At 48.7% G+C, this 26,159-nt stretch overlaps 2 protein-coding genes across 3 annotated transcripts in view; one reads left to right on the top strand and one right to left on the bottom strand.

Moving 5' to 3' along the window:
- LOC139056347 (uncharacterized) overlaps window positions 1-26,159 on the bottom strand; it is a 184,517-nt gene that overhangs the window by 116,395 nt on the left and 41,963 nt on the right. The window contains exons 1-3 of one of the 2 annotated variants that reach the window (XM_070534511.1): window positions 22,006-22,147; window positions 11,015-11,187; window positions 3,075-3,184 (exon numbers count right to left, since the gene is read on the bottom strand). In XM_070534511.1, the coding sequence (XP_070390612.1) occupies window positions 3,075-3,184; window positions 11,015-11,115 (211 nt within the window). In that variant the 5' untranslated portion in view covers window positions 11,116-11,187; window positions 22,006-22,147. Of the gene's footprint in view, window positions 1-3,074; window positions 3,185-11,014; window positions 11,188-22,005; window positions 22,148-26,159 lie in introns of those variants that run through there. The other variant, XM_070534512.1, reaches the window with a different exon arrangement.
- LOC139055823 (uncharacterized) lies at window positions 23,100-23,537 on the top strand. The gene has a single exon (XM_070533367.1). The coding sequence runs from the start codon at window positions 23,100-23,102 to the stop codon at window positions 23,535-23,537; it is 438 nt and encodes a 145-aa protein (XP_070389468.1).

The following is a 26,159-nucleotide window of genomic DNA, read 5'->3' as shown; positions in this document are numbered from 1 at the left end:
TACAGAAACAGAGAGAGAGAACAGAACAAATATCCGGCGATCCGAATATACAGACACTATTAACCGAACAACCAATCCTTCCCGTTTTCCGGTTTCCAGATTCGAATAACCGGATATATATATATATATATATATATATATATATATATATATATATATATATATATATATATATATATATATATATATAGAAAGAGAGAGAGAGAAAAGAACAAATATCCGGCGATCCGAATATCCAGACTCTATTAACCGAATAACCAATCCTTCCCGTTATCCGGTTTCTAGATTCGAATAACCGGATCAACGGTTTCGGCGCAAACCCGGTTTGATGTTGCTGCACTGCTTGCAACTCATCACGGAACCACTTTCTGACTGCGTAAGATGACTCTGAAAAGGGTGTAGTTATGCAGCCCTCACGGCTCAGAGCCTGACGTCGACACAGAAAAGTGACCTTGATTGGAACTTTCATATCGTAGCCTCGTTTGACTGCCCTCTAACATGTGTAGCATAATCGGCAGAGACGACGAGACGGCTTCTGAAGGCTGGGCTCTGCGTTTTTTTTTTTTTTCATCAAATGAGATACGGGGTTGCTTTTTATTTCTCTGCGCCTCCTGTCACCCGCGGCATACGTGATTCATATATATAGTAAGTATACAAAAATCATTTTATGCAGAAAACGGAAAGCACCGCAAAGAATCTGAACAGGTATACCGAACAGCCCATCCCGGTGAACTGCTTCCTGTGGTGCCATTGGTGATGCTAACACAGCCAACTGGCGGGAACAGCACCGCTAGTAGCGACGTCTCGACACTGACTCCCAGGGGGAAAAAAAACTGCAGAAATATATTTCGAGTCTGCTGCACAAGTGCCCAAGAAAATCTATACCTTGATTAAAAACAACTCAGCTAGAAAAAAATGGGATTGTTCTTTAAATTGCCGTGGCTCGTTGTACCAGCGCAATAACTTCTTGGACGAGTAGGTGCACTTGTTATATGACAAATTTTGTATAGCGCAGCAATACAAGGAAAAAATAATTAGCGACGGAAAAGGCAGAAAGTAACACGTGTGCTACAAAAATTACGTCTGCGTTCCAGGGCTGATTATCAACAGCCTTTTCTTGTTTTTAAGCCCTCTTCTGAGCAAGCAGGGTTGTTTAAACGTACCCCGCCTCTGAGGGAGTCTATTCATTAGCAATTCCACGCTTCCATTGCATAGAACAAACGAACGTACAAATGGCAACAGCTTGCCACGAAGTAATTACGAAGGCGAAAATTTTCGCTCCTTTATTATTCAACAGTGAAGTTACGCAGCGGCAACTGAATGTAGCTGTAGCGCGAAACTTTAGAAGCGCTTGATTTTATGCCCGCAGATAAGTCTTCGTACGATCTGCCCCAAACACGTGCAGCCTAACTTTTTAGGAGACAAACACGTATTAATGTGCATAGTTTATAATTTGATTAAACTCATTTGCACATTTTATAACGCTGATTTCTTTTATGCGCGAGTTCATATGCCTATATATACAGGCTCTGTCCGGTGGGTGTTGGGCGCAGGGAAGCAAGCGCTGACCAGCCCACGGCAACTGAACTCGACAATGGTAACCTCGACCTCGCACCGACGAGCTCCTTGAGCGGTACAGCTTTTTGATGCCTAACAATCCTGCCTGTATTTTATAAGGCGCCCCCGGTGCACCATAGGAGGAAAGGAGCTGTATTTTATGAGGCACCATTCGCCGCTGCAGCTGAACCAGCTCCCTTCGCTTGATTCCGAAGCAAAAAACAGCTTACTGTACAGCAGGGGAGCTATATAACGTAAAACTTTTGCAATTTTGCTGTTTTTGCTATATTATTTCTGCCACCACGATTGGTAAAAAGAAGATGTTCGGGCCCACTTGGCTTGTCTGTCGCGGGACGTCAGGAAAAAACGCTAAAACACCCTCATCTGACACGTGCACACATTGATTATTCGTGATTAAGACGAACAAACAGAAAAAAAAGTTTCTTACGATTTTACGCGCCTTTTTCGCCGTTAGCCCTCCACTATTGGTCAGATTTGTTTGAGGGCTGCGCCCGCTTCGCCTGTGTGTCACGTGACGTGACAAAGCCGTAAGAACTCACCCTGCCGAAGTGGCGTGTACGCACTAAAGGTCCATTACTATGGCAGAAAAGAAGCGCACTTTTTTTTTTAGGAATAGTCGGACACTGGTCCCGTTCTAAAAGGAACCGAAGATGGCTGCCCACCCATCACTCTGGTACGCGAGACTGGTAGCTACCGGTGAGAATTGACTTCTTTGCTAATACTTTTTCGTGGCAGTAAAACGTTGCCGAGCCCTTTTGGTACGTATACGGAATCGTGCTGCAAACTCTTCTTCACTGAGGGCCCATTTAGGCGGCATTTTGAACTCTCCGTTGCACGCCGCCGTGACTTTCTGCCAGCCACCGCAAACATAGGGAAAGCGGACCAATCGCACACGCAGGCACCACTCTTCTCACCCAGCTATCTATTTTCACTGCATTAGCTCGACCTCGTGAAAACATTCTACTTCTGCGCGCTCCCCGTCTCTTGCGAGCCAATCAGATAGAAGCGAAGAGCTGACAAGGTAGGCGAGGCTATTCCCTTTGTAAGTAAAAAAAAGTGACCTAAACACGAATAGTGCGTTTGACTGAGCTGTTCAAACAACGCTGCGGGTCATCGCCCGGTGCTTGCGTCGGCGGTTGCGTAAATTTGACGTCGTGAAATTGGAATAAACCAGAATGGAATAGTTTGGAATCAGAATGGAATAGTACACGGCCTCAGAGCGCAGTTTTCGGTGCAATGCCCTCGGCGTGCGAGTTTACGCAGGAATGCACCAGTGAAGCGATTGGAGAGTTTTACGTTAGGGGACGCAAGCAGCTTGCGTACGCAGGAACAAGGAGCGGCGGTACTGCGCATGCGCAGACGCCGACGTAGGGGTCTGCGCACGCGCAGTACCGTTGCCCGTAGTTCTTGCGTACGCAAGCCACTTGCGTCCCCTAATAAAAAACTCTCTATTTAAAAAATACGTGTACGTCGTCCTCCCTCGCGCGGTTACTTACCTGAAATGGACTTGACGTAGAACACAGTGGGGAGGCAGACAAGCAGGAACATCACCAGCGGTATGGACCCGACGATAAACCAGTAGTTTGACAGCTTTTTCATGATGCCCCTGAAAATGATACATATAGCATGAAGGAAGAAGTAAGACACACGCAAATGAAATGAATGCCACTGCGGTGCACCCGCAACAAGTGTTTGTGCGAACTCACGTGAACTTATAATGTTTACGCTAGCCTGCCCACTGCGTAAACATTGTCTTACAACCGATCGCTAGTGTGAACTGTAACCAGTTTGGAAGATGTCCAAAGCCGTTGACGTTGTTATCCGCTTGTAACGTCCCGAACGGGTTTCAAACATGCAGCCGTGTCGCAAAATAATCAAGCGGCAAAACATGGGTGCGCGCTAGTACACTGTATATGCTATACTTAAATTTCTTGCCCGACAACTACCTCAAGCATCGCAGTCAGTCATCTTCAGAGGGCTGTGTCCCCCGGAATTATCTTTTTCCCGCTCTTTGCTCGTAGCGCGCGAAGTACCGATAAGTGTCGGGCTACGCACCCGCGTGCCGCGACACCAGCTGTTCGAAAAGTTATTTGAAAGAACTAGCTCCGCTCATCTCCTAACTCGGCATGCCTGGTCATTGCGTATCCATGGGCGACAATCTTGACACCGTTGGACAAATAATGTTTATTCCTATCTTATCCTACGATCTTGACAAGGCACACGCGACTCGCGATCAGCTAAGGCCAACACCAGCATTGACAGCTTGTCACTCCAAGACGGGTTAAGCAATGAGCAGAGTTAGTTCAACTCGTTTCTGAGACCACTGGTGTCCCGGCGCGTGGGATTTCATTATTAATACTTATATAAGACAATCGTTTTAGGTGACTTGTTTCACGGACTTCCTGAATTATAGGTGGTTCTCTAAACAGGAATTTACTTACTTGTCAATTCATTTATGCCCTCCCCACGGGCACTTTCGGTCGTGATAGAACCCGATTGCAATATGAAGTCTTGATGGAAATTCGCTGCGTTGCGCAAACTGCCGAACGGCGCCTATCGCGATCGAACAATTCGATCGATCGCGATCCCTATACAAAATGCTCCGTGTCGCTGGAGAGCATTTCTTAATGCTCTCCAGCTTTCTTAATGAAGATACTGCAATTAGTCTGAAAAAACACGGCTGTCAGTCACTCAAATGTGCATTGGAGAATTCTGATACTTAATAATGTAATTGAAGTCCGCTATGTTATAATTTCGAAAGGATTTAGCCTTTCTTGGTTTACGCCTACACAAGAGGTTAGAATGTATCAAAGCAAAGCTTTCTCTGCCTGTTCCGCAGTGCTTGGTATTTCGTCATCGTTCTCCTCGCCCAACAGATCACCTCATTAGGGAAAACAGCTGCGCCTACGCGTGTATTGTCAGTGAGTGTTTAGTATAGGTGGTGCAAGCCAAGCTACCGAAGCGAATTCTAACTGCCGAGGAAGTGGAAGCCAAGAAGATGCGTCTCCCTGAACAGGCACGTAAACGTTATGCCGCAAAACGCGAATGTGTGCATACTATACAGAGCGGCAAGTTCGGCTAGTTGGTGGAAGTTCATCTTGTACTAAGCGGGTTATTGAGCTATAAACACATGTACAACAGAAATAGAAGTGGACAGGACGCGCACTTCTATTTCGGTTGCCCGTGTGTTCATAATGCTGTACCCCCCTTAATACAATACGTATATATGTGCGCAAAAGAATTGTACAGATCCAACGCACGTGTTTCAACCTATGTGGACTTCAACGCCTGCGCTCATTTTAAAAGCGTGCGCACAAACGTAAACACGAACATTGACAAACATATATAAGCACAAGCATTACATCAAGCTTTGCTATACCATAGTTTCCGACGTGTGCGTTGGATCTGCTTAATTTTTCTCGTGTCCGCGGCAACTATACTAAATAGCGATCTATAAGACTTCCAGGCACCGGTTTTCTGACGGTGCACTTAATCAGGTGCAAAACGCTTCAGTGATCAGACAACTCCGAGACCCAGTTTCGTGAGAACATGGGCATTTTGGGATTTACACAAGCTACCAATTTTTCTATCTAAAACCACACGCCTTAACAACCCGCATGCAAAGAGTAAAAGTGAGAGATTGCACTGACAGTAGGTAGAAGGTTCGATGGTTTTCCCGACTTGGGGTCTGGATATCAAACTACGTAAGGTTTGTTTTAGTCAGCCTAGGGGGCGCAGCTTTCCATCCGTACAGATGTCATTTAAGCAAGATACATAAGAAGTTTCGTGTTCTCCATATCGAGGGTTAGTAGACGATTCCACGCGATTTCGCATTGTTCAGGCGATCTGTGGATGTTGACTCCTTGCAGTGCGGCAGAGAGCTCGGCCATTGAACAGCAAATTTTATCCTTTATAGACGGGCGGTGTCACAGAGCCGTAAATATTGATATGGGGTGGATCAGAAGAAATATAGCTTTCGAAAGACGGTCATGGCCGCATCATCTACAAACTCTTCAAGAGTGATAACTTCGGCTAACTACCTTTCGTGGTATACGCATAGCTTTTATTTTTCCGATCGTGCCCCGGTAGGTTTGCTACAGCTGTTGCAGCCCCCTCTTTCCCACAATATTTAGCACAGTGTTCCTGCTATCAGATATGGTACATCTTTTTGTTGGCATTTCCGATGAATCGCCTTGGTGCTAACCGATCTCCCTACCTTGTTCCCTGGTCGTGACACTTGCTTATCAGCTGTAGTATGCTTTCCCACAGGTGAAGCAGATGGGTATCATGAGTGGGCGTCGCCGGCTTGTCTAGCTGCTTTTCGCGTCTCCCTTACTTGAGCCAGAAGTGAGGGTGCTTCATCCTATTAAGTTTCTGCCTAGATGTACCGATCAGTTACCTTTTTTTATCCTACCATCGGAGCGCAGTTTACTAACTTTCAGCTACGCTTGAAAGGCTGATGGTCACTAAATAGCCTGTCGTGTTGACGTCGTCAGATTTAAAGGGACCCTGAACCCCCCCTCGAGCTTGGTGAAATAACATAGGCCGCGGGTAGCATACGCTGCTGCGAACATCTCAGCCAAGTTTTGCTACCGTGCGCATTGCGTGGAGTTCGCAACTGGTTCGCGATGTCACCTTTCTCTCAAACGTTCGCTTTTCAACAGAAGGCCCTCACCTCACTCTCTTCTAGACGCACTATTTCGTCATCGGACGCACTATTTCATCATTCGCTTAGACGGCAGCTACTGGCCGGTAGCTGACATCAAGGTGCGCTCGGCTACATTGCGTAGATACCGCGGCCGCCACGGGTGCCGCCACGAGTGCACTGGCTAAGCGCACTGCGGCCCGCTGAGGACAACCGCGTTTGGCTTATCTTCAGCGCGTCGTAGGCACCAAAGACGGAAGTCGTGGCGCCTACGTTAACATTCAAAATGAAACTTGAACTGCGCGCCACGGTGACATTTAGAAGGCGGAGCTTTGTGGGCACGCCCCACTGTGCCGTAGGCTTCGCAGTGCAAGGTATTGAAGAAGGAACGGGAGCACAGCGGAGGCCATGCTTGATTGCCAATAACTCCGCTTCTGCGGAACGCACTGGAGTACTTTTTGCAGCAAACTATTTCTGAAATAGCCCATTTTCACTACGAATGCCTCTCTCCACTTCGATGAAGAGTGGTTCAGGATCCCTTTAAACCAGGTTGTGAGTATAGCCCACGTGAGGCCGTTGTTAGATACGGGACCTTTTCCTGAGCCTCCTTCGAGTTCACCAGTTCACATCGAATCGCGTCACATCTAATTAAGGAGCGCAGAAGCACATCTACTACGTTCCCGATGCGCAGCACGTCCAAACAAGTTGGCGTCCCCCATCTCGTGCGCCTTTATGTGGAGCTATTGTCCCACTGCTTGACTCTCCCTGAGGGAGCCTGGCACGGTTCCAGGTAACCTGGGCCCCGAGGAAAGAGGCTATGCGGCTCTGAAAGGTCGCTCGAGAACAATCCGCCTGCCCCCGATGAGCACTTGCAAGCCGCGAGGCAACGACGACTGTAATGCACCGTGAAACCCTGGGAGCAACCCGCCCCCCATCCGCCTTTGTGACGGCAGTTTCAGACCAGGAAGGCAATACCGCAAACAAGTAATCCCTCGGACAAGTGGAGCCAAGGGAGCGGCCCTCTGAGCCGAGTGTGACTTACACTCGCACGGGCGCCTACCATTGGCCGAAAATGACGACACCTGAGCGGGCTAGACGATTGGCCGAACAGGTCGTGACCTCGAGACACCAAAGGGGTTAAAAGCCAGAGACCGGGAGCAGCAGGAGAGCATTCCTTCATTCATCTCTTTCGGGCTTCTTGCCACGGGCTGCAGCGTCCGAGTTGCTGCCGGCCAAGGGAGCGACCCTCTGAGCCGAGTGTGACTTACACTCGCACGGGCGCCTACCATTGGCCGAAAATGACGACACCTGAGCGGGCTAGACGATTGGCCGAACAGGTCGTGACCTCGAGACACCAAAGGGGTTAAAAGCCAGAGACCGGGAGCAGCAGGAGAGCATTCCTTCATTCATCTCTTTCGGGCTTCTCGCCACGGGCCGCAGCGCCCGAGTTGCTGCCGGCCAGCAATTACTTTATTACTGTTAATTTCTTTGTACCTTTACTGTAAATAATGTAAATAAACCTCCAGTTTCTTTCATCTCAAAGTCCTCCTCAACCTCGACCAACTCCCGCACTCAACGGCAAGGTCCAATATCTGGGGGACAGCAATTCGGATTGTCCTCCAGATCCAACACCGTGTGGTACAATGTCTTTCTTGTTTGTTACGAAGCGCCACCGTCAATGCCATAGTCATTGAAAAGGTTCTTCGAACAGGCTTTCTCCCTGCATTCTAATAGCCCTCCACGCGATGCCTGCTTTCCTACGCGAAGCCAGTGGCTGCATGGAATGCACTGTAGTCCCATACAACCAGTATTCGAGTGCCAGGAAAACTGCTTTCAAGATCTACTGCCAAAAAGAAATCCTCCTGTGTGGAGCTTCCTAAGTTGTGAATTTTAGGTGCGTAAATAAAGTCGAAACGTGGTTCCTTAGGTTGAGCTCGTTACTGCTGTCATTTCTTGCAAACATGTGCGGTACAATCGTGTATCTCTTCTTTGACGCGCTACCGATTTGTGTATCAGAACTGCTGCCTGTGGCTCGACCTGCACCATTGTTGCTTGCCATTATAACGGACGATAGAAGGTAAGAAATATCTTAAAACACTGTAGTGATGTAGGCACAGTGTCTTTAGTTTTCTGGTATAAGAAGACCTCGACGTAGCCAATCTTGTACGCCAGAAAAAAGATCCAAGGCAGCTCGCGAAGCTTCGAAAGACTTCAGTATTGCCTTTCCGTTTTGCCACAAGGCTATACAAAGAAGCCGCGCATTTGTCGGCTTGCCGAATCTTTCTTTTTTTTTTAATCGTCCTTCTTTGAGACAATGATCCATGTCGGACGTGTCACGCTTCTTTCAGCACCTGTTCGCTTTAATTATAGTAACGGGCACGGCTAATGCTTTGCTTTAGTGTGTTTATGCTTTGCGTTGCCGCCTTGTTCCTAGAATGCTGCTTTACTAAGACGTTATACCACTCTGCAATTGTTACAACGCCCACACAATGTGTTAACGCTCTCGCGTTTCTTTTCGTCTCTCGTACAATCGAACACCATCACCACTACGCAACCGTCAAACCTTTAAATTTATGGGTTTACCGCTCTACATTTGCCACAGTGTTCTAATGTAGCACTACCGTTCAGTTGCTGCACAAATTTTTAAGCGAAACGCTGTATACCGCTTCGTCTTTTACACGTTTAATACCGTTACTAATCTGTCATTACGATTAGTTTTTTTTAATATCATGTGCCATCAGTACATGCGCAGACCGAATAACTACAGCAGTAAAGAAACCGTTGATTGGTCTCGGAACCGCAAGTATAACAGCCCTGAAACCCCTGGGCAGCCCTTGTTTAACAGCCGGGGTCTAGTTAAGCAAGCCTACCATGGCAAGTTTATATCGTTTCAAGCAACACAATTTAACGATAGCGGCTTTACGGTGTAGCGGATTTATCTGCCAAAATTTCTAAGGCAGCCCCGTGAGTGGGAAGATCATTCGTGGGGCCTTGTTGTCGCCATGTCGCCTTGTTGCAGGCTTGCTAGAGCTCGCCTGATGCGCCGAAGCTCAGGACAGCAAGCAGCATTGTCGGGATTTCGGCAATAGTGATGCTATGCGGCAAACTCACTCACGAAAGTACTTAAGCTGGAAGACTTAATTGAACAAATCTGCGGTTGCTTGTTGTTGTTGTTGTTGTTGTTGTTGTTGTTGTTGTTGTTGTTGTTGTTGTTGTTGTTGTTGTTGTTGTTGTTGTTGTTGTTGTTGTTGTTGTTGTTGTTGTTGTTGTTGTTGTTGTTGTTGTTTCAGACACCGAGATTTCGCACACAACAGTTCTTATGGATGTAGCTCAATCTTTCAGAAGTTTCGAAGTCAACCCGCAAATCTCGACATTACCGGTGCAGCCCGGGTACATGTCTCCTGGACCACGTTTGACACACCTAAGCTTAAAAGAGTAAGCCGCACTCTTTTGCCGTTATTCGTGTAGGTAATAATAATAATCAATCAATGTATTTTGGTACTGATCATATCGGTATTAGTGATGTTATGCGGGCAGGTTGGTGAACGGGCCGACAAGTCCACTGACATGAGAAGTACCTCAATAGTTTTTACAAAGACTGCACATACCAGACTACTGATTTACTTGCGAATGGCTAGTCACTCAAGAAAGTACTTAAGAGAATAACAAAAGACAGTAACGCGGAAAGGGGGGCCTTCCAAATGACACACTCGACAACGAAGGTAAACAGAGCCTGACTTGTGCCGCGCTCTTGTCATCATGTCCATCGTCCTGCTGCGAAATCAAGGGCCACATAACGTAAAACTATTCCAATCTGTTTTTATTCCAATCTCCTGACGTCAAAATTACGTAACCACCAACGCAAGCATCGGGCGGTAACCCGCAGCGTTTTGAAAAGCCCAATCAAACGCGCTCCTTGTTTATAGGAGACCACTTTCTAAGCGAATAGCCTTGCCTACACTGAACAGGTTTTCTGATAGAATTGGCTGACAATAGGCGAGGAGCACGCTCAAGTGGAGAATGTTTTGATGGGGCCCAGCCAGCACTGTGAAAGTAGATAACCGGATAAGGAGGGTGGTGCCGGCATCCGCGATTGATCTGCTTCCTCTTGCTTAGCATGCGGTGGTTGGTCAAAAGTCACAGTGGTGTGCAACGGAACGTTAAAAATGCCGCCAGAACGGATCCTCAGCAAAGAGGAGTTGGCAAAGTGATGTCGTATACGTTCCGAAAGGGCTTGATAACTTTATACTGCCGCGGAAAAATGTTTATTATACGCAGATAAAATCCATGCTCCCAGGCCGCTCCGAGTGCCTAGTGCCAGAGCAATCGGCGGGCAGCCATATTCTATTTCTTTCGGAACGGGGCAGTCCCCGGCTATTCAGAAAAAAAAAAATCAGTTTTCTTCGGCATATTAATGCGCCTTTGACGCGTACATGTCTCTCTGACGCGGTGAGTTTTGGCGGTTATGTGACGTCGCGTGACAGACAGGCGAAGTGGGCGCAGCCCGACAACGTTTGATCAATGGCAGAGTATTATGGCGAAAAATGCGTCGAATCGGAAATAATTAGTTTTCTTTCGTTCGGTATAATCACGCATAATCAGTGTGCATACATCCTATCAGATGCGGGGCGTTTTCGCTGTTTTCATGACGTCGCGTGAGAGACAGGCGAAGTGGTGGCGTCCCGAAAATTGTTTGACCAGTCATGGAGACTGATTTCAAAACTGTAATAGAAAAGTTTGGAATGGCTCTACGCTATAGCGCTCTAAGTGTTCAAAACCCTGTGCACTCACTCTGCTGCGCCACCGCCAGCAGCTGCTGTTGTTCCCGGTGGGCCTCCGGTATCGCCGGTCGACATACCGGACACACCGGACGCCATCGACTCGTCTCCCATCGTGCTTCGTCGGGAGTCAGCTGCTGCCGCGGGTAACTGGCGTCGTCACCAAGCGTGGTGGCAGGCCGAGCCCTGGAAGACGCGGCGAAGCAGGTCGATTGCATCACTCTTGAGATAAAGGAGATCATACCGTTTGTTTAGTTGATTCTACATTCATTTCCGTATAGATGCCATGATTGCCCGAAATTGGCTTTTCACAAGAAAATCAGAACGAGTTCGAGAACGAAGAATATGTTCCTCGTATGTGCTATATTATACGTAGCATATCAGCGGAGGAGCGCAATACATATGAATGCCACTTGCTGCGACTACCACTACTGTGGATTATCTTAAAGCAGTTATCTCTAGGAGTGGGCGAATACAATTTTTTTTTTCGAATACAGTTAGTAAGTATCGAATAGTCGAACACAGATACATATATTTACAAAAGGAATATCTATTTCCATTCCATATGATTAAGTACAACGTTTGCACTGACTAGTGACAAAAGAAGCCTAACTATTAAAAAAGAACATGGATCAGTTATAAACAAGCTTAGCAATTGTCATGAAAAAAACTGCAGGAATAGCCTTCCAACATTTTCATAGCATGGTTCCAAACAAGCGCTCTATAAATGAATGCGTCTGCATGATTACTTTTCCAAGAACGCTAGATAAATGGTTGATGAAAAAAATATCAGAAGTTGGGGGGAGGGGGAAGGCGACAGAAAGACTTGTATGCCTTAGACACCCATGGATATTATGGCCCGTTGCAACAGCGTAAGAGGTAAAACTGCTACATAACTAAACAGTCATGTAAGCTAAATGACAGACTACAAGCAAAGACCACAAGTTGTCACGTAATGTTCAGGCGCGAAAGCTCAAACAAAGCATGAGTTATAACCGTTTTGTTTCCGCGTTGCTTGTAAAGCGTTTGTCCTTAACTATTGATAATTTACGGTACTTCCTTTAGCAGACGGAGAACAGTAACTATACTTTAATAGTTGGCTTCTGCAAAATATTTCGCATGTTTGGATATTCGCAAAAACCGAATAATTGTTTCCAATACAAATAGGAATAGTTAACACTGTAATCGAAACTTTGAATGTCACCACACACACATAGTTATTTTGTATGCACTTCTTAAAGCAAAGCAGACTTTGCGAATCCTCCAGGACTTCGCTGACCACGTGGCTGATGCTGATAACGTTGCGTTATCGGATAACTCGCACAAGATAGCACTCGCATAACGAATAGGCTTGCATGTAGTCGCCTCTACTACCCCTACAAATGTGCCAGTAATCGGCTTTGTTCTCCACAGATTTGTGCATGTGAAAGCAAAAAAAAAGGCACCTAAATATCCTCACACCACCAAATGTACGCCCATCGAGCGCAGAATTCCTTTATTAAAGCAACTCTTTCTATGCCTTATTTCCCAGGGTTTGGCGTAACCGCTCGGTCGGTTTCTGTTCGAGTAAAGTACGCCGACAGTATACAGTGCAGCAGTAAACATCACTACCTCCATGATCGGCCCGCTTTACTGGGTGGGCCGATTCCGCGGAGACAGTGAAACGCACACGCGTGGGTCTCGTGGTGCGGGTCTCCGGCAGGCTTGGCAGCTTGCCGGATTTGCATGGTAGGCACGCCATACGGCAAAACGCTGTGCCATTATCAGTTGTATAGCATTTATCGAAGCAGTTCATGAAAGCTTCGCTTCAAATAGACGTCAATATGCGCGTTGCATCTATAATGGTCATCAATATGCGCGTTGCTAAAATGCTCATCTATAATACGTCCCGCCGGCTAACAGATAAACGATGGTGGTGGTCGGCACAAGGGGAGTATTTTGCAATACCACCGTCAGCATTGTAAACATGTCACGCAAACTGTAAACATAACAGATTTGCACGCTTTAATTGTTTTAACAGATGCAGCTTACAGAACTGGAACATCTGCCTTTGGTGCACCCGTAGCGGTAGCCCAATGCTTATGGCGCTGCGCTGCTGCTCGAGGTCGCCGGTTCGCTCCCGACCACGGCGCCACATTCCGACGGGGGCGGAATGCAATAACTCTCTCGCACCGTGCATCGAGGACACGTTAAAGAACGCCAGGTAGTCAAATTTAATCCGCGAGTCGCAGACTGCTGCGAGTGTCCTATTATGATTGTGGTTTTGGCCCGTAAAACTTAAATGAATTTATTTTTGCCTTTGGTGCAGGGTTGCAGTTTGCAAACCGTAAGTTCCAGAAATAAACCCAGTTGATCATATTAGATTGTGGCACATAGCGTATGAGTCTTTTCACCCACCGCGGTGGCTCAACTGCTTAGCTGTAGCTTGTTTCCAGTGTTTAGATAAAGGTACAGGCGCCGACAAAAGTGGTATACTCCACGCAGATTGCTACTGCGGCGGCGTGGCTCGGCATTTTGGCGAGCTGAAGCACGAAACATTGACACGAGTCAAGCGACATGCCTGCAGATAATAAAAGGCATCCAATGGCTGTCTCGATCCCAGATGCTGCCTGTAGATGGCGTTGCGATGCAGTTTGCCGTTGCTCCGGCTCCCGCTGCGTGCAGTATACCACTTTTGCCGGCGCCTGTACCTATCTTCATCTTAGTCAAAAAAACAAGCAAAACTGCGTCGCGCAAGCAGTAGAAGGGACACAACATAATTTGTGCATTTACAAGGCACCCGCTACTTTTTTTGTTTTCTGTCAGCACGAAAAATCCAAGCAATGTGTGGTAGACATTGTTACGATCGGCCTGTAGGGGCACCGACCTGCAAAATTTTCCAGGCCTGCTGCGACGACTCGCTTTGTAAAGACAATAATGCATCGCCTCAACAGCCCCACGGCGCCACCATGTCTAGCCTCGTTCGGCGGACCGTGTATTTTTGGTCGATTCGCTGCCACCTTCACGGTTTACTTGGAGCACGAGAACTCCTGGAACAGGGTGTTTTGCGGTGCATTCTCACGGGCCCCAAAAGTCGTCGCAGTCAGTGAACAGACGCGGCGGCTACTGACTGCGGGTCAGCTCTGGGATCAAGAGGCGCCTGCTCGGGTCAAGACCCCTGTCTACAAGAACCCTTTCGCCTCGGTGTGTTCAGTGAAACCAAAGTGCGGAAGTGAGTGTGTGAACCCTCCCCCTCAAAGGCGGGTCGACTACGCTGACTCTCCCATTGGACGAAGGTTGAACGGCAGTTTTCCCTCACCTAGGGATCTAGAGAGGACAGAGTGTTTTAAAGAAGCCGTTGACGGATGCTCAGTGTGCGTTCTCTTTCAGTCATGCTAGACTGATGAAATGTAACGTTCTCCACCCTTCATGTAGATACTGTAAATAAATCCCATATTCCTCGTTCTCGATGAGAACAAGTCCCTCCCTTCAACAACGTCCTCAGCATGGATGAGTTGGACGACGGCATGGGCCAGCTACCATCTATTTCATGCCCGACCCCAATCCTTACAGCTGGCTGGCCGCGGTGAGAGGGATTTTGCGACGTGGCGCAGTGTCTGCGGTGAGTGCTTGGTTCTTGCTTTGACTCTCTAGGCTTCATTTTGTGGTAGTTCTGTTTAGAACAGTAGGCAAGTTGGATTGTTGATTGTTAGCTAGGTTGTGTTTACCTAGGTTTGTTTAGCGAGGAGGACCGAGGCAGTAAAGCAGCAATCAAGGAGTTAAGGACACTGCTGAGAGACGAATAGCTGATTGTTGGTGAGGAACTGGGCCTAGAGGTACGCAAGGAAATGCTAAAATCGGAAATATTGCAGCTGATTTCCGAACAGGCCAGTAAGGAGGATATTGAAATTGGGTTAGAACATTTTAGGAATAGAAAGAAACGGGACAAAGAGAGAGAAGAACGGGACAGAGAGGAACGCGAGAAAGATCGCGAGTTAAGAAAAATTTAACTTGAACTTGAAAGCAAACGTTTGGAGTTGCCTCAAGGAAGTGAAGGGGCTCTGGGACGATCAAGTGAGGCAGAATCATACCGCATGGACAGGCTGTTGAAGCCATTTGAGGTCGGGAACGACATAGGCTTGTTCCTAGGAAATTTTGAAAGGACCTGCGAGAAGATGATCTTCAGTCCGAGTACATGGCTACAGTGGTTGCTGTCTATATTGCCGTGTGAGGCTACGGAAGTAATCGCCAGACTCAGTGCGCAAGATGCATATGATTATGCAAAGGTTAAGGCTAGTCTTTTTAAGAAGCACCGCCTTTCAGCCGAAGCTTTTCGGCAAAGATTTAGAAGCACGGGCAAGAAGGATAGCGAGGGGTATCCGCAGCTCGCATACGGCCAACCTAGTCGAGTGGTTGAAAAGCGCGGAAGCATACGAGAGCAGATACATGATTATTGAATGCATGTGTCTAGAGCAGTTTTACAAAAGCATCCCACAATCTGTGAAGCTGTGGGTGCAAGACAGAGGAAATGTAAACACTCTGGAAAGGGCGGCTGAATTAGCCGAAGAGTACGCAACGCGTAGAAAGCTGAACGCCGAGGACGGAAATTGGGACGGTCGAAATGGACCGCGGAAACCATTTCCGTTCAAAAAGGGTTCCCAGACTGGACGAACAGAGCCTGTAGACGTGGAGGAAAAAACCTCAGAAAAGAGCAAGGAGAAATCAAACGGGGAAACCGGGCAAAAATAGCAGAAAAGAAAATTCGAATCTTTCAGACCAATCCGCTTATATAAGAGCCACAAACTAGGACATAGCGCTGTAAACTGCGGGAAGCCTAGCGTAGATTTCTCTTACGTGGATGAAAAAGACGAGAATATGGAACATTTAAGCCCATATCTATGGGAAACCATGCCGGGTGCTGCAAGACAGTGCCGCCACTATGAACATTATCCATCAGTCTTACGTGACGGTAGATGACATCACGGGAGAAAATAGTATGGATCAAACAGGTTGTAGAAGAACACAGCCTGTGTCTCCCCATGGCCGAAGTCAAAATCAGTGGACCGTTCGGGGAGCTCGTGACCGAGGCTGCAGTTTACAAATTCTTGTCGCTGCAGTACCCTTACATTTTTTTCAAATCGGTCGGATCAGTTACTGCGTGACAAAGGGCTTAAACTGGGAGAGGGCGTAGTACAGGCGTTGACGCGAGGCCAAGCTCGTAAAATCACGTCGCTTTCGTCTGAAAATGCAAAAGCTGCTCCAGCGGAAGTAGCAAAAGAGGTAAATTCGGTAACCGAATCCGAGCTAGGCTCGAGGGAAGAAAAAGCGGTTGAGGAAACCCTACCAGCTGACCAGCTCAATGAGAGCTTATCACTAGGGTATCAAAGTTCACGCCTGCGGGAAGAGCCAGCTGACGCACTCGCAAGCAAAACAGGGTCGTTACTATCACCGACCTCAAAGAACTTTGATCAGCTCTTACGTGTGGACAGAGAGTCGCTGGCAGCCTAGCAAAAGAATGATGACAGCTTAGCTAAATTGTGTCACACCGCTAAAGAAGGCATTGCTAGGCTCAACGTGACGATACAAGAGAGAGGATTATTGTTGTATCGACACTACAGAGACCGAAAGGGCAGGATTCTAGATCAGTTAGTCGTACCTACTAAGTACAAAAAGGACCTTTTGAGTCTCTGTCATGGAAATGGGTGGTCTGGCCACCTAGGCATAAACAAATCGAAGGGAAGGGAAATCGAAGGGAAGATTGCTTATGGAATACTACTGGCCTGGCTGTTTCAAAGACGTAGAAAACTTTGTAAGATCATGCGACGCCTGCCAGCACTCGGGTAAACCAGGAGAAACCGGGAAAGCTTCAATAAAGGTAGTGTCCTTAATTTCAGAACCTTTCAGACGACTTGTGATAGACACGGTAGGGCCTCTACCAAAGGCAAAGTCGGGTTACAGGTATTTGTTTACCATGCTGTGTTCGGCTACAAAGTTTCCAGAAGCAATTCCTCTGAGAAAGCTCAGCTCCACCGAATTAGTAGACACGCTTTTGTCACTATTCGCACGAGTTTGGCTTCCAGCCGAAATTCAAGCAGATCAAGGGTCAGTATTCACCATCTCACTGACTTCCACATTCTTACAAAAGCGCGGGGTAAAGTTGATACACAGTTCCGTCGATCACCCTCAGTCAAATATAGTGTAGAGAGGTGACATTCAGTGCTTAAGCGAATTTTGCGGGCGCTATGTTACGAGCACAAGGAGGACTGGGAGAATTGTCTTCCGGCCACTTTGTTTGCTTTGCGAACGATTCCTCATGAGGCTACAGGGTACTCGCCAGCAGAACTTGTGTATGAGGACACTCCGTTCTCCACTGAGAATGTTGAGAGATGTGGAAGGAAAGAGGAGAGAGTCCAACAGTGGTAGAATACGTGCTAAATCTGCTGGAACGGCTAAGTGCAACCCAAGAACTAGTCGAAAAGAGCATGGGAGTAGCTCAAAAGAACGCCAAGTTCTATTACGGCAAGAATACGAGGCTTCGTACGTTTAACACCGGAGACCAGGTAATGATCCTCAAACCTTCAAGAAAGAACAAGGTTAAAGTTCACTGGGAAGGACCTGTTAAAATGTTGCACAAGCTTTCAGATACTAACTATGCTCTGAAAATGCCCGGTCGCAGGAAGGAGGTGCGGATTTACCACTGCAATTTGATGAAGCCGTACTTAGAGGGGAGCGGAGTCGTTAACTGTACCATCAAGGAGCAGGATGACACTAGTACCGAGTTTAATGAATATAAGGCGACCTCCAACTCTGAAATCAGCCTGGAAGAAGTGGTAAAACATTCTGTAAGCGCGCACGCTCTCAGAACCGAGGAGCTAAATGAGCTAAGAGGGCTGTTATAGGGCAATCGACAGATTCAGCGAGTTCTGGGCAGTGTTCTTCCTACGCTTCTTTCCTGCGCGAATCCATTTGATGTGGTTCCTTGTTTGTCAAGTAAAGGAGAGGAGTATATCAGAGGCGTATACCTGTGAGATACACCTTATTTCATTTCTGTTTTCCGGATTTACGTGTCTTCATGGCGAATGGTGGGCATTATTTACATTTGTACTAGTAAAGGTACCCTCCCCCCTCATTTGCTCCCCGCTTGGGTTGCCACCCGCCCCCCCACCAAAAAGAAATATCCTTGGTACGTGCCTGGTCGGATACAATTCAAGTCTGCAGTGCCCACACCCTCTTAACAGCCAGGCTCTGTTCATCCGTGAGTCCGCAAATAGTTTGTACTTCAAACTTTCCCTGTTACCTAAATAAGGCGGTAACCACAAAAATAAAATTATAAGCACGTGATTTTGTACGTTTTCACTCGTCTATTATAGTGGAATGGTGAAAGCCTCATTCTTTATAGAACTGAAATCAAACTCTCGCTTCACTGCAACTATTTATTGTCAAGTTTTACTTCAGTTGGGAGTGAAGTTTCATGAGTAAAACGGGGTAAGCAGTGAAATAAACTGTACCGCGCACTTTTGAAGAGTGAATTGCTCAGACTCCGTACACTGTGTCCATGTCTATTGCACACCTCATTGCTTCCGCCGATGAAAAGACTTCCAAGAGCAGCAGACGCTCCGGAGGTATCAAGTACGATGCCATTTTGAAATTATCGCATGACGGTGATTTTTCTGCTTCTTTGATTAGCTGGCGGAGTAACAATTCCGCGCGGTCAGTGTGCCTTGGTTGCCAACAGCGGTTTTTTAAAGTTGTATCCTACTATAGTACTATTCAAATTTAATGAACATTAGAAGCGTTACTTAGCAATGATTACCGCCATTATGACCCGTAGAAAAGTGGCAGTCAAATATTATCAGCTTCAGCAGGCCACATCAAACAAGTGATAGAGTATAACTAAGTATAACAAGTTGCACCGGTCTAACCAACTGCGACGAAGACAGCAAAATGACGCGCTTGCTTGTATGGGCGCTCTCGGGATCTGGGTGGTAGGCGAACGCGGATCCAATTCCGACAAGGTTTGCATTTTGGCGTGTCTTCTGTCCCAGGTCGACATGTGTCGCCAACCCGGAAGAATAAAAAGAAAATGCTCCACGAAAACCCATTTAAAGTCGAATACGAAATTGATTCAGCCGCCAGCAGCTGGCATAACGTCTGTAGAGCAAATCGGGCGGTTGCTGCAGCGACTCCCCAACGGCGCCGCGCGCGGTGAATGTCAGAAGCTAGGATAACGGAGAACTCGGCGCAAGGTGAATGCGGGATGCTGTCACCCAGTGCCACTGTCGGGATCGCTCTCTGAATTTTGTGCTTACCAAAGGAGTCGGTTAGTACAGTGCAGTGGCTAGCGGCCAACTCGTTCCGGAACCGAAACACAAGATGCAACAGTTAGCAAGCTGTCGAAGTATGTGGGAGTCGGAGTATGCGAGACACTTGACATTCTGAGTGTACGGATTCTCGATGTTCCTATTTTCAGAGAATACCCGCTGCGGTGGCTTAACGGCTATGGTGTTGCACTGCTAAGCACTAGGTTGCGAGGACCGAATCTCGGCCGCGGCGGTCGCATTTCGACGGGGCGAAATGAAAGAGTGCCCGTGTCCCGTGCTTTGGGGCATGTTAAAGGTCCTCTGATGGTCAAAATTAATCCGGCGTACCCCACTCGTGCGTCATAATCAAGTCGTGGTTGTGGTTTTGGCACGTAAAACCCCAGAATTCAATGTAGTGAGTCTTTTCCAACATGGAATTTACGCAGAAAGTGTGGCGATCATTCTGTGATCATTTGTTGTCCTTGAATCATATATATATATAAATATATATATATATATATATATATATATATATATATATATATATATATATATATATATATATATATATATATATATATATATATATATATAGGGCGCTTATAAAAATATGGTCGTCTGCTGACCGCTTTAAATAACGCAATCGAATGACAGGCCATCGTTTATGTTTTAATCAAGCTGTGGCTGCACAAAAGGAGATTGTTGTAATAGTTTAAATTTCGGTGTATCAACGATAGTACTTAATGCGTAAATATTAGTAAGAACAAGCTTTTTACTTCGTAAGTTATCTCACTCTCTATATTTCATTTCTGCACGCCCAAAGGGTCGGAAATATGGTAATTATGTTTATTGTTGAACGAGTCAACGGGCGTGCTCCCTTGGCGGAAAAGCAAAGTGAATATCTCAATTAAGAATATTTTGGGTACGATAGCGGGCGATCGATACCTTTCCGCTGAGAAACTGAGCAGTGTGAGGATTGGGAGGTCAATCCCACCGTCCGTAACGAGTTGTCAAGATTGGAGTCGGGCATGAATTGGATGGTAGCTGGACCATGCCGTCGTCCAACTTATCCACGCTGAGGACGTTGTTGAAGGGAAGGACTGCTTCTCATCGAGAACGAGGAATATGGGTTTATTTGCAGTGTCTACATAAGGACGTTGGAGTTCATCAGTCTAGCATGACTGCGCGAGAAAGTACTGAGCAGCCGCACAACAGCGGTTTATAAACACTCGGTCCTCCCTCGATCCCAAGGTGAGGGAAACGTTTGACCCGGCACCGTAGACGAGCCGCCTCTCTGCGCGAGGGATTACACACACACACTTCTGCACAGGTTCACGGTCCCTCAACCGAGGTCAGATGGTCTTCGCAGAACTCGGAACTGACGTCAGGAACGCTGCATGGGAAGGGGCCTCAAACTACGTTCCCTCGGGCACTCCCTTGTTCACAGCAGACCAGGTCGGCGGTGGCGTGTTCAGTCGTAAAGCCTGGTTCGTCGAACTCATCTCGGCAATCCCGCGAAGGAGAGGCGAGGACGCGGCATTGTCCTCCGCACACATTAGACTTGGTGACGCCGTTTGGCTAGAGCGTAACGGTGGCTTTCCAAGAAAAGTTGACGCCGCTGTCGCAACTGGCTGGCAAAACTTGCACCTCAGCGGGCCGTTCTTAACAGCAGCACTATAAACGCATTAGGACAGTAGGGACGTGAAGCGCTTCACGTGCGTCCATTGCATTTTAGCACCACTCAGTTTCCTAGTTATGTCGGACCCTCATAGCCCGAATTTATTAGGCACTATAGGTGAGCCGAATGTTCCCGGTGACGTTACCCGTGGAGTGACGGACAAGCAATGCTCGAACTGAATGCTGCATGTATACTCGGATCACACGGTGCCGGATGCGTTTATTCGATGGCCTTTCGTTGATCTTTTTTGTTACCTGTGCATTGCGGTAAATCTCCCAAGTATATGCAGAAGAAAAATACACCGAATTACTACCTCTTTTCTATTTGAGCTCGTGGGTTGTGGTATATATCTAGGGCATGAATTATGGAGTAAATTTGAGCAGGAGGGGGGAATGTTCAAGGAGAAGGTGAGACCACAAGGAGACTCGTGCCGAGGCTGATGTGGAGGGGGGGGAATGAAACGAAGACAGCCTATCCCACCTCCGGAGAAATGCGCCGGCCACTGAGCGTCGAATCAACCCTCCAAGAGCCGGCGCGAGGACCAACCACGCCCAGAAGAATTTCGTGGGCTACGGTTTGACAGGGCCGTATACAGATTCCGAGACCCGTAAGCGTATGACGCGGCAGCTGGCCTACCTATAGACTCAACGGGCCCTGTGCTCCGCGTGAGTGTGCACGTGGCGGTAAAATAAAAAAAAGGACTAAATTATATTCTGGCGTTTTACGTGCCAATACCACGATATGATTATGAGGCAAGCCGTAGTGGGGAACTCCGGGTCAATGTGGACCACCTGCGGTTCTTTAGCGTGCACCCAATGCGCGATACACGGACGTTTATGCATTTCGCCCCCATCGAAATGCGGCCGGGATTCGATCGCGCGCCCTCGGGCTTAGCAGCGCAACGCCATGTCCAATACGCCACCACGGCAGGCCGTGGCAGCGCAGTGCTCGTTCTGGGTCGAGATACCGGCCAACAGCACAGGCCGTACGCTGCGCGAAGGGAGAAACAAAACGGGGAAGGCGCGGCGCGTTGGCCTCGTGGCTCACCTTCGCTGACGCTGCAGTGTCCCGGCGGGCACGGCTGCCCAGGAGACAAGCGGACCGACTCGAGACGGCTGGCTGCCAGAGGTGCGCCGTTCTTCGCCCGGTAGCCGCTCCGCTCTGCTCGAGCCGCGCGCCGGTTGCTCAACGTCTTCATCTTCATCTTCCCGCCTAACATGACTTGTCATCGCAGCTTCATAGAATCGACCAAAAAAATTAAGTTATGGGGTTTTACGTGCCGAAACCGCGACCTGATTATGAGGCACGCCTTATACAGTGGGGGACTCCGGATTAATTTTGACCACCTGGGGTGGTCCTATCTTATGTCCACTGCAGGGTGATGGCCTTTCCCTGCAATCTACAATTACCCCTGTCCTGCGCCAACCGATTCCAACTTTCAAGTTCTTTCAATTAAGTGCACCTAAATTTAAGTACACGGTGTTTTTGCATTTCCCCCACGTCGAAACATGGTCGTCGTGGCCGGGATTTGATCCTGCGATTCGTGCACAACAGCAGAGCCACTAAGCAACCTCGGCGCGTGCAGAGAATCGACCATCTGCACGGTAAAATAAGAGGAAATGCCAGGTCATGAGCATATATTAAACAACGAAATGCGAACAACGCTTTACTGCCGTCTACTCAGCCCATGTGGCATATACCGCGCGATATGTCGTAACAGTAAAATTGACACGCCATCCCGGCCCTCTTAAAGTGGATGTCCTGCGAAGCTGTTGAAAGCCACAAAACTACAACTGCCGGGGGGGAGGGGGGGGAGGGGGGGGTCGTATGCTATGCTTTATTGCTTCAGAGTAATGGTAGTAATAGTGATTTACAGTGCAGCGGCCGCGAGCAGGCCACGACGTGCAGGCAAGAGCGAGCTGCGAGCGCACCTGCGAACCGGCATCTCTCTCTCTCCCCCTCTCCACTGATGGCGAGGAGTGGGAAGGGCGAGAGCGCCAAGGCGGCCGGAAGCAAAAGAAAAGTAAAACGAGTTGACAGTTGGGATTCACGCCGTCAAATCGCCTCCCTTCTCCGCGCGTGCTCGCTTGACCCGGACGGTGGTGACCCGGACGAGGCTACGACAGCTGCATATCGACGCCATGGAGACTATAGCCTACGCGCCGGCCATCTCCGCCGTCGACTTTAAGCCATCGCCATTTTGGACAGCCGACCCAGAACTCTGGTTTCTGCAAGTGGAATCGTCATTCGCCGCCCGACGCATTACTGTCGACGAGACAAAGCATCACCACGTGGTCGGCAGCCTTCCACCTATAACAGCGAGCAAAGTGCGGGATCTGCTGGTGGCTCACCCGGCAGCGGACATGTACACAACGCTCAAGCAACTGCTTATCAGCCGGCTCACGCCATCAGGGCCACAGCGACTGAAACACCTACTACACGGCGCTGAGCTCGGCGAGCGGACCTCTAGTCAATTGTTGCGTCACATGCAACAGCTGCTCGACACGGCGACCACCGACGTCGAAGCAGGCTGCTTCGGTAGTTCTTCCTACAACGGCTCCCCACAAACGAGCGGATGATCCTCGCCTCGGCTGCCGACAAACAGCTTTCTCAGCTCGCCGAACTCACCGACATAGTAATGGCAGTGGCTTCGCTATCCATCGCGGCTGCGCCAACAGATACGGGACTTCGCACATCTACCGACGAGCTTCAGGGCATACGGCAACAGATATTTCATTTCGCCGGCACAGTAGCAGCCAGGTAGGACGGCAGCGCTGGTGCGGATCACCAGCGTGCCGCAGCGCAACCCCAGCAACTGCGACAGAGAATCTGTTGGTACCACAGGACGCACGGCAATGCTGCCCGCAAATGCATTCCACCTTGCGATTATGCGGTAAACGTCCGCGGCCGGCACTGAGGGCGACCAGCGTTCCGGATACCCCAGAGCGCCGTCCGTCAGTGTTCTTCCTCACCGACCGTGACAGTGGCCCCTGATTCCTCGTGGATACCGGTGCTGAGGTGAGCGTAGTGCTGGCTCTGTCAACAACGCGCCGTGTCCCCAGTGTGTCTCCCCTTCGGGCGCTCAACAACACAATCATTGCCACTTACGGATATCGATCGCTACCGCTGCATTTAGGTTTAAAGAAAATATTCAGATGGGTTTTAATTGTGGCAGAGATGAAATTCGCTATCCTGGGTGCCGACTTCACTGGGCACTTTGGTCTTCTCGTCGATTTACGCAACAGACGTCTCCACGATCCTGTGTCGGAAGCGACTGTGCAAGGCAAGCCCTCAAAACACCATCCGCTGAGCTCTACTTTGCTCGGGCCGGCAGGCGCCGAACGTTTTGCTCGCATCCTGCACGAATTTCCTGAATTGACGAGGCAGCCGCCAGCCGGCTCTGCGGTGAAGCACAAGCTGTGTCACTACATCACCTTCAGCGGACCTGCAATGCATTTGCGGGCCCGCGCACGCCCGACCTCGCCGCCTGTCCCAGGAGAAGTTGAAAGTCGCCCGATGATGATTTGACCGCATGCTAGAACTGGAGATCATCAGGCCCTCGGCAACCCCCTGGGCATCTCCGCTCCTCATGGTCCCTAAGTCGTTGCCGGTAGACTATATAATGCCCATATGGGGACTACCGGGTGTTAAGACGGCTTACGACACCAGGGAGATACCTGGTACCGCGCATATCTATGACATCACAACGAGCCTGCACGGTTACCATCTTCTCAAAGGTAGAGCTAGTGCGGGCATACCATCGAATTCAAGTTGCACCAGAGGATGCTCCGAAGACTGTCATCGCGACGCCCTTTGGACTATTAGAGTTCCTTCGGATGCCGTTCGACCTCCAAAACGCGGGTCAGACATTCCAGATATTCATGGACGGCGTCACATGCGGCCTGAACTTCTGCCACGCTTACCTTGATGACCTGTTAGTTGCAAGTGGTACGCCGGAAGAGCACATAAATCACATGCGCATCGTTTTCCTGCGCTTAGTCGAGCACGGGGTAGTCGAGAACACTGCAGCCAAATGCGAGCTTGGTGTACCTGAGCAATCGTTCCTGGGACACCTAATTTCTAGCTCAGGAGTTCGGGCTCAGCCCAGCAAGGTTGAAGCAGTGCAAGGATTCCCACAGCCAAATACAAAGTGCCAGCTGCAAGAATTTCTGGGTTTAGTGAGTTTCTACCACCGTTTCGTCCCCCACTGCGCCCAAATCCTCTAACCTCTCCAATCCTTCTGGCCACTTTACGAAGCTCCTCAGACACCCTTTCCTGGTCAACGAGCGAATCTAAGTCTTCCGAAAGATCAAGTACGCCCTGAAAAAAGCCGCACTCCTAGCATACCCAAGGCCAGGTATTCCGCAGTGTTTGATGGTCGGTGCATCCGACACAGCCATCGGTGGTCTTACAGCAGCTCATCGATGGAATCTGGCACCCGACTTCGTTTTTCTCAAAGAAGCTAAACCCCCTGAGCGCCGTTACAGTACTTTTGGGAGAGAACTGCTCGCTATGTACACGACCATCTGACATTCTCGCTGTCGCCTGGAAGGCGTAGAATGTTTCGTCCTTACTGACCACAAGCCGCTTACCAACGCCTTGCGCTCGCTAAGATCCGATGGTGGCACGCACACAGCGTGGGAATTTCGCTAAATGTCACATATATCTGAATTGACAACGGACATCCGCCTCGTCAAGGGGGGTGACAACGAGGTGACAGACGCCTTTTCCTGAAACCCTATAAATGATATTGTACCCACACAGTAGGCTGATTTCTCCACTTTGGCAGCAGCTCAACGTGAAGACGACGAGCTAAAAAAACTGTTGACCGCAACCGCTGCCCTGAAGCTGCAGTTGCTGCCAATTTTCGAATCCCAAGACAGAATTTGCTGTGACAGAAGTATCGCCAAAGCTCGCCCGTTTGTGCCTTCCAGCTTCCGTCGCCACGTTTTTTGAATTTCTACACAGACCCTCTCATCCAGGGATTAGAGCCACACAGAGACTGGTGGCGGCAAAGTTTGCCTGGCCATAGATTAATCATGACGTCCAGCGCTGGGCACGTGAATGTGCAGCTTGCCAGCGTTGAAAGATACAGCGACACACCTCGACAGCACTGGGAGCACTCCCAACCCCGGACTCTCGATTCGATCATATTCACCTGGACATTGTTGGCTTACTACCACCCTGCCACGGACAGACTT

The sequence above is a fragment of the Dermacentor albipictus genome, chromosome 2 (genome assembly GCF_038994185.2).
Source record: "Dermacentor albipictus isolate Rhodes 1998 colony chromosome 2, USDA_Dalb.pri_finalv2, whole genome shotgun sequence".
Taxonomy (NCBI): Eukaryota; Metazoa; Arthropoda; class Arachnida; order Ixodida; family Ixodidae; genus Dermacentor; species Dermacentor albipictus.
Note: the sequence above shows the minus strand (reverse complement) of the source record. Positions and strands in the feature narration are given on the sequence as shown.